This window comes from Octopus bimaculoides, chromosome 29, assembly GCF_046866305.1.
Source record: "Octopus bimaculoides isolate indiv1 chromosome 29, ASM4686630v1, whole genome shotgun sequence".
Taxonomy (NCBI): domain Eukaryota; kingdom Metazoa; phylum Mollusca; class Cephalopoda; order Octopoda; family Octopodidae; genus Octopus; species Octopus bimaculoides.
In genome coordinates this window covers 18462294-18474808 of record NC_142956.1, presented here as the reverse complement: position 1 = coordinate 18474808, position 12515 = coordinate 18462294, and the positions used below count along the sequence as shown (strand labels likewise).

The following is a 12515-nucleotide window of genomic DNA, read 5'->3' as shown; positions in this document are numbered from 1 at the left end:
TATATATATATATATAACAAACAGTCTGTTAAAGTCTGTCATACCGACCATGATGAAATGCCACAAGGTATAGAAAATACATATTCATTCCATATTCTATATCCCACATTGGTTTTGCAGGAATATAAATAAAACATAAAAAACAGACAGTGTTGGAACTCTTTTAAACAAAATAATATATTCCTCTATACACAATCATACAAAACCCCTTTTTTTGTATTTATTTTTACTCACACACACACACACATATATATATATCTATATATATATATATATATATATACACACACATATGTATATATATAGAGAGAGAGAGAGGGAGAAGAGAAGAAGTGTAGAATGCATAGAAACAAACATTACAGTCATGATGACGAAACTGTCATGTCATGGGAATTTTTCAAGACTCCTCTCGAGGGAGGACGGGCAGAAGTCTTGCCAAATACCTCTCAAACGGCCTAGCTTACGATTATAAAGAAATTTGTAGGGAAAAAGGGAGTGGGAGGAGGACTTTCGAAGAGAACAGAAAGTCATAAATTATTGAGTGACTGTGTGGTAAGTAGCTTGCTTACCAATCACATGGTTCCGGGTTCAGTCCCACTGCATGGCATCTTGGGCAAGTGTCTTCTACTATAGCTTCGGGCCGACCAAAGCCTTGTGAGTGGATTTGGTAAACGGAAACTGAAAGAAGCCCATCGTATATATATACATCATCATCATCGTTTAACGTCCGCTATCCATGCTAGCATGGGTTGGACGATTTGACTGAGGACTGGTGAAACCGGATGGCTACACTAGGCTCCAATCTAATTTGGCAGAGTTTCTACAGCTGGATGCCCTTCCTAATGCCAACCACTCAGAAAGTGTAGTGGGTGCTTTTACGTGTCCCCCGCACGAGGGCCAGTCAGGCGGTACTGGCAACGGCCACGCTCAAGATGGTGTCTTTTATGTGCCACCCGCACAAGAGCCAGTCCAGGGGCACTGGCAACGATCTCGCTCGAAAATCCTATGAAGGCCTGTCAGGCGGTACTGGCAAAGGCCACGCTCCATATGTATGTATATGTATGTGTGTCTGTGTTTGTCCCCCCCCAACCATCACTTGACAACCGATGCTGGTGTGTTTACGTCCCCGTAATCTAGCGGTTCAGCAAAGGAGAGACCGATAGAATAAGTACTAGGATTCCAAAGAATAAGTCCTGGGGTCGATTTGCTCGACTAAAAGGCGGTGCTCCAGCATGGCCACAGTCAAAAGACTGAAACAAGTAAAAGAGTAAAAGAGTGTAATGGAAAAAAGTTTTTAAAAAGTTTTAGATTCAGGCATGATTTTGTTGCCTCATAACTTCTAGAAAAATGGATACTTTTCAATGAAACTTTCAACAAACAATCTCTTAGATCATACACATTGAGCGTATGTAAAGATTTGTTGGAAAAAAAAATTTTCCGAGAGGAGTTTCGGAAAATTCACACGACCCGACATTTCATAACTTCTCAGAATTTTCGTAACTTTCAGGAAAATGGGTATTTTTTAAGGAAATTTTACACAAATACCTTTCAAACAGCGTAGATGACGATTACAAAGACATCTGGGCATAACTACAGGGTTTTACCCCCTAGACTTTAGGAGGTCATAACTTTCAGAAAAATGAATATTTTTTAATGAAATTTTCTATGCATATAGTATTTTGGTAAATATGTTACTTACGTGGAAAAAATGCCATGTTCTAGAACCGCAATTTCCGCTCTTGTCTACCTGTAATTAAAAAAACAAAAATCAAGAGATTTGGCTGCTATTTCTAGCATGTGTAGAGACCTCCTATGCTTAACTTCATGCGCAAATAACAGATTGTTCTCGTGGGTGTATACGGGGTGGAAGGGGGGAGGGTCACATGGCGGAGATGTAAACGGAACCCTACCCCGCTTTAGTTTTTTTTTTTTCTTTTTTAACAGATCCCACGTTTTAGGCTATGGAGATTCCAATTCTGAAAATATTTTTTTTCCAAAAATCGCAACTTTAGAATCTAAATTCCCCCCCCCCCCCCATTTCTTCAGGCTCCAGTTTCCCGGAAATTGGTTGATTTTTTTTTTTTTTTGCAAAATACGTACGAAAATACGAAGGTTGTGATTTTTGAAATATTTTTTTGAGAATCGGAATCTTCATAGCCTAAAACGTGGGATTCTATTTTTAAAAAAAGAAAAATTAAAGGTTTATATCTCCGGGATGTGAGTCATCATAACGATTATCGCCTCATTTTAACTCTTTCACTTTCGTATCTCATTCCGTTATTCCTTTAAAATTTGTGGACTAACCAGGCGAGCGACTCCCTAAACTAGGTTCAAACTGAAACAACTACAACGTGTTCACACCTGAAAAAAACGGTAAATAACAGAATTATATTTAAAACGTTCGATCATACGATAGGATTGACAAATACATAATGTAATTACTCAAATTTATGCAGAAAAAAACCTGCGTATTACTTCGGCGAAAATTCTCTGACATGTCAGATAATTAAGATTATAATTACGAAAGGTGAAATTGAAAATATTAAATTTTTAGTATCATTTCTCTCTCTGCTTATTCGTTTTAAGGCATTCCTTCGATATAACTTGACAAAATCAAGGAAAATATTCCGCGGGTTGTGGAATATAGGATATAACGAAATTGCCAACAATGTCTCATTTTAAACTTGAAGAGAAAAAGCGGCATAACTACGGGTAAAACCCTGTAGTTATGCCCATACATCAAGGTATATTTGTAGAATGCCAAAAAAGCCTTGCCTATTTGTTCTTACCTGTTTCATGTATGTATGTAGAATCCGCAAATTTCCGAGCAGAAAACAGAAGCGAACTGTCATTTGCTTCCACGGAAATACCCAAAGTTTTTGTTTGTTTGCTTTTTAAATGTTTTGATTTTTGTCGAGTTATATCGAAGGAATGCCCGTTTTAATGTAGTTTTCCAGGATGTAGAATGCCAAGGCGAAAAGACTTCCTTTTGTACCTTACCCCTTTTATTTTCTATTATTATTATTGTGTTGTATTTTTTACAGAAACCCACCGTTTTCGTATCAGGCTTTCACCTTTTTACATACTATTGTTTGTTTGTTGTAAAATTAGTGTAACTCAAATAATTTCTGTTGTTTTTCAGTTTCAGAAAATAATTTTTACAGATCATGGAAATTCTAAAGTTCTTCTGTTTGTCTGCAATATTTTGTAAGTCTTTGTCGTTCTTTTTCTTTATAATTCACTCTTATTTCTTTATTGCCCACAAGGGGCTAAACATAGAGGGGACAAACAAGGACAGACAAAGGGATTAAGTTGATTAAATCGACCCCGGTGCGTAACTGGTACTTATTTAATCGACCCCCGAAAGGATGAAAGGCAAAGTCGACCTTGGCAGAATTTGAACTCAGCCAATGAAATAGTCATGTAGTAACGCCTTACAGTCATTTTCCTGAAAGTCACGAGGAAACAAATCCAACTCTTGTGAATTTTCCAAAACTATTCCTCACCCTCAGAATGAATTTTTCCTCTAAAAATTGAGATGTAATCAATCTGTACCATCTAGGGCATATTTGTAGAAAATTTCTTTAAGAAAATATCCATTTTTCAGGCACTTGTGAGTAAGCAAAATCAAGTAGGGCACACTTGTGTAGGTATGCCACTTCACTTAGAAACAAGGAATGTATAGTGACAGGAAGGGTTTCTGGCTGTAGAAGAGAAAAGACAGTCTTTGTGACATGCAAGATGAAATGGTAAATGTTAAAACAATGGCAGACATCAGCATTGTGATACAATCGCCATTCTATTGTGATCATAACCGTATTGACTCGTAGCATAGTCTTGTCAGTTTATATATATTTTTTATTGTTAATACAAAAGATGTTCATGAAATACAAGATTCAATCTTCTTGTGTATTACAGGTGTAGAACATCTTCATCAGAAATTCAATATTTAGGCTTATGTTTCACATCAATGCAGATTCATGTTGCTGTGTTTCATTCTTCATCCATCTCACCAGGTGTGAGAGGGTGGATGTGGCCAGTTTGAACATAAAACAATAATATTTGGGCCACATATGGCTTGGTTAACCCTTTGGCAATAAAATTACTGTCTAATGTACTGTTCATTTATTCACATTGTTTTGAATTCTATCATCTGAAAATCAAAAACTTTGTTTTCATCTTTTACAGGTTTGACAAGTGCAAAAGTTTATATCACCAAAAGTGGTAAATAGATTCACAAACCATTTTTTCTCCTTTTAAACTAGACACTATCTTTTCAGTTCTGTCTTCTAATTCTTTCTCTTAACTCAGCTTTTTTAGTCACTGTTTTACTTTTTGGTTTCTTAAAATGTTTTTATTTTGACCATTGAGAAAGGCTAAAGAGCCAGAAATACACATTGGGGAAGCACTAGAGCAGGGGGTTTCAACCGGGGTCATACACCCATGTCTGATAAAATCATGTCCCAGTAAACATAAATCTCATTAAATTAAAACTTGTTAGGCTAAATGTAATAAGATGTTTAACTTATTTTGATAATCTATTTTGCACATTTTACCTCTTAATTTCCATGACAAAAATATTAACCCTTTAGCATTCAAATTACTCAGTCAAATGTAATGCTTATTTATTCACAATGTTTTGAATGAATCACACATTATCTCAGCTTTGAGATTTCAATGATGTGATGCTTTATTTCCAGAATGACATTGTAGGTTAGATGGGAGAGGTCAGATATGGCTAGTTTGAACATCAGACAAGTAGAGTATTTGGGTCTGATATCGTTAGTTTAAATGCTAAAGGGTTACATTTGGATGTGAGATGAAGGCATGGCTGTGATTAGGAACTTTTATTTCCAAGCGTATAATTTAAGGTCCAGTCCCCCTGTATGGCACCTTGTTTAAGTGTCCTCCACTATAGCCCCAGGCCAACAAAAGCCTTGTGAGTGGATTAGGTAGATAGGAGCTAAAAGGAGCCCATTGTGTGATGTGTGTATATATGGGATATTATAGCCTTGTTTGGAAACAGATGGAGGTTAGTGACAGGAAGAGTATCCTACTGTTGAGAATGAAAACTCTTATCCACGAAACATGGAACAGTGGGCATCATAATGATGCTGATTTTCTGTCTTGATGAATTTTTAGTTGAATGAATTGACCCCAGTACTTATTCTACTGGTCTCTTTTGCTGAACCACTAAGTTACTGGGACATAGACACACCAACACTAGTTGGCAAGTGGTGGCGGAGAACAAACACACATATAAATAAACAACAGGCTTCTTTCAGTTTCCATCAACCAAATCCACACACAAGGTTTTGGCTCATCTGAGGCTGTAGTAGAAGACACTTTCCCAAGGTACTGTGTAGTGGGACTGAACCCAGAACCATGTGATTGGGAAGCAAATTTCTTATCTGATTTCTTTATTTCAGGAAATGTTGTGCTCAATGGAAATGTCACTCTTATGATAACAATACCAAATATGAGACGACCAGTGGTTTGGAGGTGTCACAATTATAAATATGAATGTGACAGGACGTGTGCTAACGGCACTAACTATAAAGTTACGCAGAGTGGAAATCATTCCACTCTGTGGATTCGAAATGTGACAAAGGAATGTTTGACTTGGAGATTCGACGATGACAACCTTCAAGGTGGAACAATTCATTTGAAGATAAACAGTAAGGAAATGATTCATAATAATAATAATAATAATAATAATAATAATTCCTTTATTGGCCATTGAGGGTTGAGACAGTGGAAAATATTTAGGATGGTACAGTGTAGGTTTTAGCATGTAAAAAGTCATAAAATAAATGAAAGGAAGTCAAAAAAAGTAAATTCCCCAATAGAGGTGTGTACCTCTCCAATTTACAGGTACACACTGAGAGAAGGCCCATTCACTCAAGCAATGCTCACCTATCAACAAACTGCTTGGAAGGCGGCACTTCCCTCTCCACCCATACCTATAATGGTGATACTTAAAAAAGTTAAATTAAATTTTTTTAAGAATTGAACATACAAATTTCCCAATAAGTAAGTGGTCATATTATTTATATCCTACATCAAACTACAGTACCTTTGATTTGGCTGCCATCATTGAAAGATTGAAAATACTTCTCAAATTTTATGCACTATCTTCTATAAGTATTTAATTTTGTTCACATTCTTTTTCATGATGCGTTTGGTGTAGACACCGATCAAGTCTACAGTCAAACACTTACAAAGCTCAATTCAGTTCAATTTAAAAGCATAGATAAGCTATGCATTGTAAGCCACACCATGATTTGCAAAATAATTTATCTTACGTTATGCTTCACCCCTGATATGCCTTTTTCTTTTACTCATATTAAAATTGCTGCCTCTAGGGCAGCGGACTTGCGGTCATAGGATCGCGGTTTCGATTCTTCTGAAGAGGAACATATAATCTTTTAGATATAGTAATCTAGGATACTGATGTGTGTTGACCCTTTTGTTATTAGATTTTTGTTGAAATACACTGCCTTTGTTTCAATTAATCTTTAAATAAAGAATTTAGTAAAATAACTTCATCACTTCTAAGTTGCTGTTTGGAACATAAATTACTATGAAATTTTGATGGAAGCTTTAAATTTAGATCATTTTAAACCTATTGTTACTTTATTTCTGTGGAAATACACTGGCTTTGTTTCAATTAATTTTGAAAATATAAAATAATTTAGTAAAATAATTTTGTCATCATTAAACTGGTTTTTCGAACATAAATTAACAGGAAATTTTGATGGAAGGTTTCAATTTGGATCATTTAAAAAAAAAAGAGGGCTTTGCACCATCGAAACAAGGGCAGTCTTGAGCAAGTTGGAATGCAAAGGGTATATAAATGATATGTTTTATTGTTGATCTTTGTATGTGATACAACACCAATATCTGTGGCATATGATGATATCACACTGAAATCTTTTGCAGATGGTGGAACCAGCAGCCTCAGAACCAGCTTCATCTTTGTCATTGGGATTATAATTGCTGTCATCATTTAAACAGTTTAAGAAATACCAGTAATAATCTCAGGTGCTAGAAGGACACTTTTTGATATTTAATCTTTTATCTTTAATCAGTTTCAGTCATTTTGCTGAGGCCATGCTAGAGCATTGTCTTGAAGGGTTTTTAGTTGAACAAACTGAAACCTGGGCCTTTTTTTTTCTAAGCCTAGAACTTATTCCATTGGTCTCTTAGGCTAAACCACTTAGTGATGGGGACACAAACACACCATCACCAATTGTTAAGCGGTGATGGGGGATAAATACAGATGCACAACCAACGCCTTTCAGTGTCCATCTCTCAAATCCACTCAAAAGGTTTTGGTCAGCCCGAGGCTATAGTAGAAGACACTTGCCCAGAAATAATCTGATGCTAGAAGGACACTTTGTGATATTTAATCTGGTCCTATGTGGGTGGGAAGCAAGCATTTTACCACACACCCATGCCTGCACCTATAATTTATTAAATCTTATTTTGATGTACATCAGCCTTGATATAAACTTTTACTGTTTAAATTACTGCCACCCTATTTATACTGTCAGCATTATCGTCGAATCAACATCTAATTTTCCAAAACTCTGCTCTGACTTACATATGAAGAATTTAGTAAAATAGCTTTGTCCATTATTAAGTTCACATTTCAATATAAAATAAAAACAATTTTTTCAGTGGAAGGTTTTAATTTAGATCACTTTAGCTCTTTTGTTACCATATTTCTTTTAATATATATATTGCTTTGTTTGAATTCCTTTTTAAAATAACGAAAAAATTAGTGAATTAACTGTGAGGTTATTTAAATGGTGTTTGCAATATAAAAAAATTTTGATGGAAGGTCTTAATGTTTAACACTTTAGCCTTTTTGTTATGAAAATTCTGCTTTTTCTGTTAAAATATATTGGCATTACTTCAATAAAGTTTACTGAAATATCTGTCATTATTAACTGAGTGTTTGGAACATAAATCATTTATATTATATATATATGCATGCAAATGTGTATATATATATATATATATATATATATATATATGCATGCATGCAAATGTGTATGTATCATTATCATCGTTTAACGTCCGCTTTCCGTGCTAGCATGGGTTGGACGAATTGACTGAGGACTGGTGAACCAGATGGCTACACCAGACTCCAATCTGATTTGGCAGAGTTTCTACAGCTGGATGCCCTTCCTAACGCCAACCACTCCGAGAGTGTAGTGGGTGCTTTTACTTGCCACCGGAATGAAGGCCAGTCAGGCGGCACTGGCAACGGCCACGCTCAAAATGGTGCATCTCACGCAGCACCCACACAAGAACCAGTCCAGCAGCACTGGCAACGGTCTCGCTCGAATGTCCTTACATGCGCCACCGGCACAAGTGCCAGGAAGGCGATGCACAGGTGCCATCACGATTTCGCTTGCCCCAACAGGTCTTCGCAAGCCGAGTTTCGTGTCCAATGAAGGAGACGACGTTGGCATGGGTGCCAGTCGTTGAGTTCGATTTCGATTTCACTTGCCTCAACAGGTCTTTGCAAGCGGAGATGTATATATAATATGCATGCACATTATATATATATACATGCAAATGTGTGTGTATATTTATATATATGCATGCAAATTTGTGTATATATATTGAGTCAACCCATAAATAATGTGTTTTTTTTCAACTGCATGAAGTAAAAGTTGGAGGGGGACAGGATAAACTACCTGCATCAACTTGCTATAAAAGGAGGTAGTAATTTTACTTTGTATTCATTCTTTGTACAAGTTTTAAAGAGCGCAGTTCGATTTTAAGAGCTATCTTTTCAAAGCTATAATGGAGGTGACAAACGAGCGTATTCAGTAAATTATTATTTCAATAAAGACAACAACACAATGGAAAGTGTGAGGAAGTATTAATGCAGTATATGGGGATAGAACAATAATGTAAACCAGTGTCGGTGGTGGCTCCAGAAATTCTGAGCCTGAAACTAGTGCCTAGAAGATGCAGCCATCTGGTTAGGGATAAAAATCTAAATTTACAGGTAAAAACTCAAATTCAAATTATTAAAAATTAAAATTAAATTAAGTTTTACAGTATAGAATATATATATATATATATATATATATATATATATATTTATATTTATATGAATAATAACAATAAATGGAGCAAAACGCATATAAATAAAAGTTCCTTTAATTCCTACACATGTTTCAAAATATATGTGAGTCCTCCTCCAAAGAAATAAGAGCTGCTGAAATTCCACGTATATTCATCTTCAGGGAATCAACAAATGCGAAATGATGAGGTAACTTACGACTTATAATATTACATGGTTAAGTAAGTGACCGTTAGAAGTAAGAACGCTTGTTTACATAGAGTTATAAAGGGAGGGGGCTGAAAACGTAATGCTAAAGGTTTAAATTAAATGATTAAAAAGGAGAGAGGCGGGCAAAATAGATGACAGTAAAGTAAACTAAAAATCGTAAGCTAATTGCTACGTCAAAAGTGGAGGAAGGGAGTTCATCAAATATAAAACATTTTTTCCTTACGGAAAAACCTAATGACATGCTTAATATGAAGTGAAGAAAGTGAATATAAAAATAAATAAAGCATTATAGCCTAGTAATATATTATATTATTAAACGGATATTAACGCTAGTTAAAGGTAAAACAAGGTACAGGATGTTTAGACGAAGAGAAGATCGGAAATACTTAGTTGAAGTTACCGAAGGTACGAACAACAACCTGTGTGACATTACTAAGAGGAATTTACTTAGCTAACTGTAGAAGGGGAAAATAAAGGACTAGTGGTGATTGAGGCAGAAATATATATATACATATATAAACGAATAATTATATTCTTGGGAATAGAAATTTCCCTTATGGATTTTTTTTACACACTGGCTTCCTGATAAAATTCTTGTAAAAGATTTTTATCTTTTTTTGAATTTATTAATCATATATATATATATATATATATATATATATATATATATATATATATATATATTACAGCTGTTTCCAGGATGTTTCATATATCCTTTCATCGGAGACGGCGTGAGAAAATGGTTAAGCAATAGTTATTCTAGATAAGAAATGGAGAGTGAAGTGGAGGAATGAAAATAGACATGAGATAAGCGGGGATATTGCATCCGTAGATCCATTTTTTTAAGGCAGAATGGTATACATATAAGGGCAGAGATGGACTATATGTAATCTGAACCTTTTCTCCCCTTATTTATTAATTTTTTTTCAGAATCGGAATCTCCACAGCCTAAAACGTGGGATTCCGTAAAAAAAAATAAAACAAGGGGGGAAAGGTTCAGATTACATATAGTCCATCTGGACCCATATAAGATTCCAATAGCTTGTAAGTTCCAAAAGTATTTCAAATTAGTCATTCCAAGTATAAAGTTTGTACAGTGTTGTTAAATGGAGGGGTTTTTTTTAAGTGACCTAAAGGTAGGGAATGCATTTGTAAGGGCAAAGCGAAGAGAGGAAGAAAAGCAGGGAGATATAATAGAAAGATGAAGAGAGGGAAAGTGTACTGGTTAGAGGTCAGACAAGGTCAATTGATAGTAGGAATGGGGAGGTGAAGGTGAAAGGGAGAGAAAAATATGAAGGGGTAAAGAGATGGCCGATCAAAGCCTTGTGAGTGAATTTGGTAGACGGAAACTGAAAGAAGCCCGTCGTATATATATATATATGTGTGTGTGTATAAACATCGGTAAAAATGTATTTTTACGGTAGTTAACGTGAGGCATTCTTGTATAGTTATGCCCTTATATATATATATATAAATAGATAAATATAATTTAGGGAAAGACGATAGATTCTTCCCTATGAATTTTTTTCACGAAAACTACTTGATAAATTCTCATATAAGAGTTTATCCTATTATTGTATATATGTGTGTGTATATGTTTGTATGTCTGTGTTTGTTCCCCCCACCCCACCCCAACATCGCTGGACAACCGATGGTGGTGTGTTTACGTCCCCGTAACTTAGTGGTTCGGCAAAAGAGAGCCGATAGAATAAGTACTAGGCTTCCAAAGAATAAGTCCTGGGGTCAATTTGCTCGACTAAAGGCGGTGCTCCAGCATGACCGCAGTCAAATGAATGAAACAAGTAAAAGAGTAAAAGAGAACCCACTATATCGAGTGCGGAGATTCCGAATCTGCCAAAAAAATGTCCCAAAGGGGGTTGCGATCCATTGTCGTTACCTCAGCCAATATTGTAAACATAACCCTTTTTTCTGAAAGTTACGAGGAAACAAATTCGTCTCGTGAATTTTTCGAAACTCCTCTCTTCACCCTCAGGAAAAAAACAATTCACAGTAAAATCCGATATCATTGGAATCTACACAATCCGAAGCATATTTATAGAAAATTTCGGTAAAATTTACCAAAATTTCATGCAGTGGAACTGAACCCGGAACCATGTGGTTGAGAAATAAAGTTGTTACCCCATAGCTACCCCTGCGCCTGTATTAGAAAATTTCGTTTATATAACGGTATTTTTCAGATTAACACCTGCACGATTACCTAACCCTAACACCCTAGTGAAAATCGTGCGGGTGTTAATCAGAAAAATTACCAAAATAACCCCCTTTTGATGTCTCTTTAGAAATGTGATAAATGTAATTTTCTTCCTTACCTGTTACTTCCGCGTTTTCAATTGTCCTCATTACTCCGATCGTGCAAATTTTCCAACACAAACCCCGACATTATTGAGGGCTCAAGTACTCTAGTATTTTAGGTAGAATCGTTAGCACGCCGGGCGAAATGCTTAGCGGTGTTTCGTCTGCCGTTAAGTCCTGAGTTCAAATTCCACCGAGGTCGACTTTGCCTTTCATCCTTTCGGGATGGGTCCCTCCTGCAAAATTTCGGAGGAAGGAAGGCGCGTATTGTATTAACACGATTATTTGCACATTTGCATTATCATTATTTGCACATGCGCAGGTGATTTCTAACCAGTGTCTTTACACATGCTAGAAATAGCAGCCAAATCTCTTGAATTTACACATAAACAAAACTTTTTTCAGAATTTTTTTCTTTACAAAATATGTTGGAAAAAAAACAAAAAAAAAAAAACGGAGGTTATGATTCTGAATAAAATTTCCAAAAATCTTTGTGAAATTTTTTTTTACGAATTTTTTTTTTTTCTAAATATGCGGAAAAATATGGACACCATGATTCGGACAAAAATTTCAAAACATTTCTATACTTATGGTTACGGTTTCAAGGTTAGGCTTCGTGTTGGGGAAAAAAGTCAAAATTGAAGAAATTAGGGGGAAATTTCACAAATGCCCAGTTTTGGCAATTTTCCGGAATCTCCGTATCCGAAAACGGGGATTTTTGTCAAAAAAAATTACAAAATAAATAAATTTGGGAGAGAAGGTGGGAGCGGAAGTCTTTCCCCCGTCGGTTAAAATTTCTGCCCATATTAGAATTCTAAACTTTCTTCAAAGAGAAATTTTTCACGAAATACGGTTCTTAGTACTCTATGATGTAATGGTCATGTTT

The 12515-nt window shown here is 35.6% G+C and overlaps 2 protein-coding genes across 4 annotated transcripts in view; one reads left to right on the top strand and one right to left on the bottom strand.

Moving 5' to 3' along the window:
* Window positions 1–12188, bottom strand: part of LOC106867089 (uncharacterized) — a 53518-nt gene extending 41330 nt beyond the window's left edge. Inside the window, exons 1-2 of one of the 2 annotated variants that reach the window (XM_089344990.1) lie at window positions 11647–12188; window positions 1700–1747 (exon numbers count right to left, since the gene is read on the bottom strand). The gene's annotated coding sequence lies outside the window, so the exon portion shown is untranslated. Of the gene's footprint in view, window positions 1–1699; window positions 1748–2789; window positions 3149–11646 lie in introns of those variants that run through there. The other variant, XM_089344991.1, reaches the window with a different exon arrangement.
* On the top strand, window positions 2272–7943 carry LOC149130408 (uncharacterized). Of its 2 annotated transcripts, none has more exons than XM_089345135.1 (5): window positions 2272–2373; window positions 3143–3207; window positions 4189–4224; window positions 5430–5678; window positions 6943–7943. In XM_089345135.1, exons 2-5 carry the CDS (start codon window positions 3168–3170, stop codon window positions 7011–7013), a joined length of 396 nt encoding a protein of 131 aa, XP_089201261.1. In that variant the 5' UTR covers window positions 2272–2373; window positions 3143–3167; the 3' UTR covers window positions 7014–7943. The 2 variants fall into 2 exon arrangements, with proteins under 2 accessions (XP_089201261.1, XP_089201262.1); XM_089345136.1 differs by having other exon boundaries at window positions 2272–2527.
* Window positions 12189–12515: the final 327 nt, after the last annotated feature.

Coding starts and splice junctions, on each gene's coding strand:
- LOC149130408 (XM_089345135.1), top strand. CDS start 3,168: ATGGAAATTCTAAAGTTCTTCTGTTTGTCTGCAATATTTT. Junction 4,225..5,429: donor AGTTTATATCACCAAAAGTG/GTAAATAGATTC, acceptor TCTTTATTTCAG/GAAATGTTGTGCTCAATGGA. Junction 5,679..6,942: donor AATTCATTTGAAGATAAACA/GTAAGGAAATGA, acceptor AATCTTTTGCAG/ATGGTGGAACCAGCAGCCTC.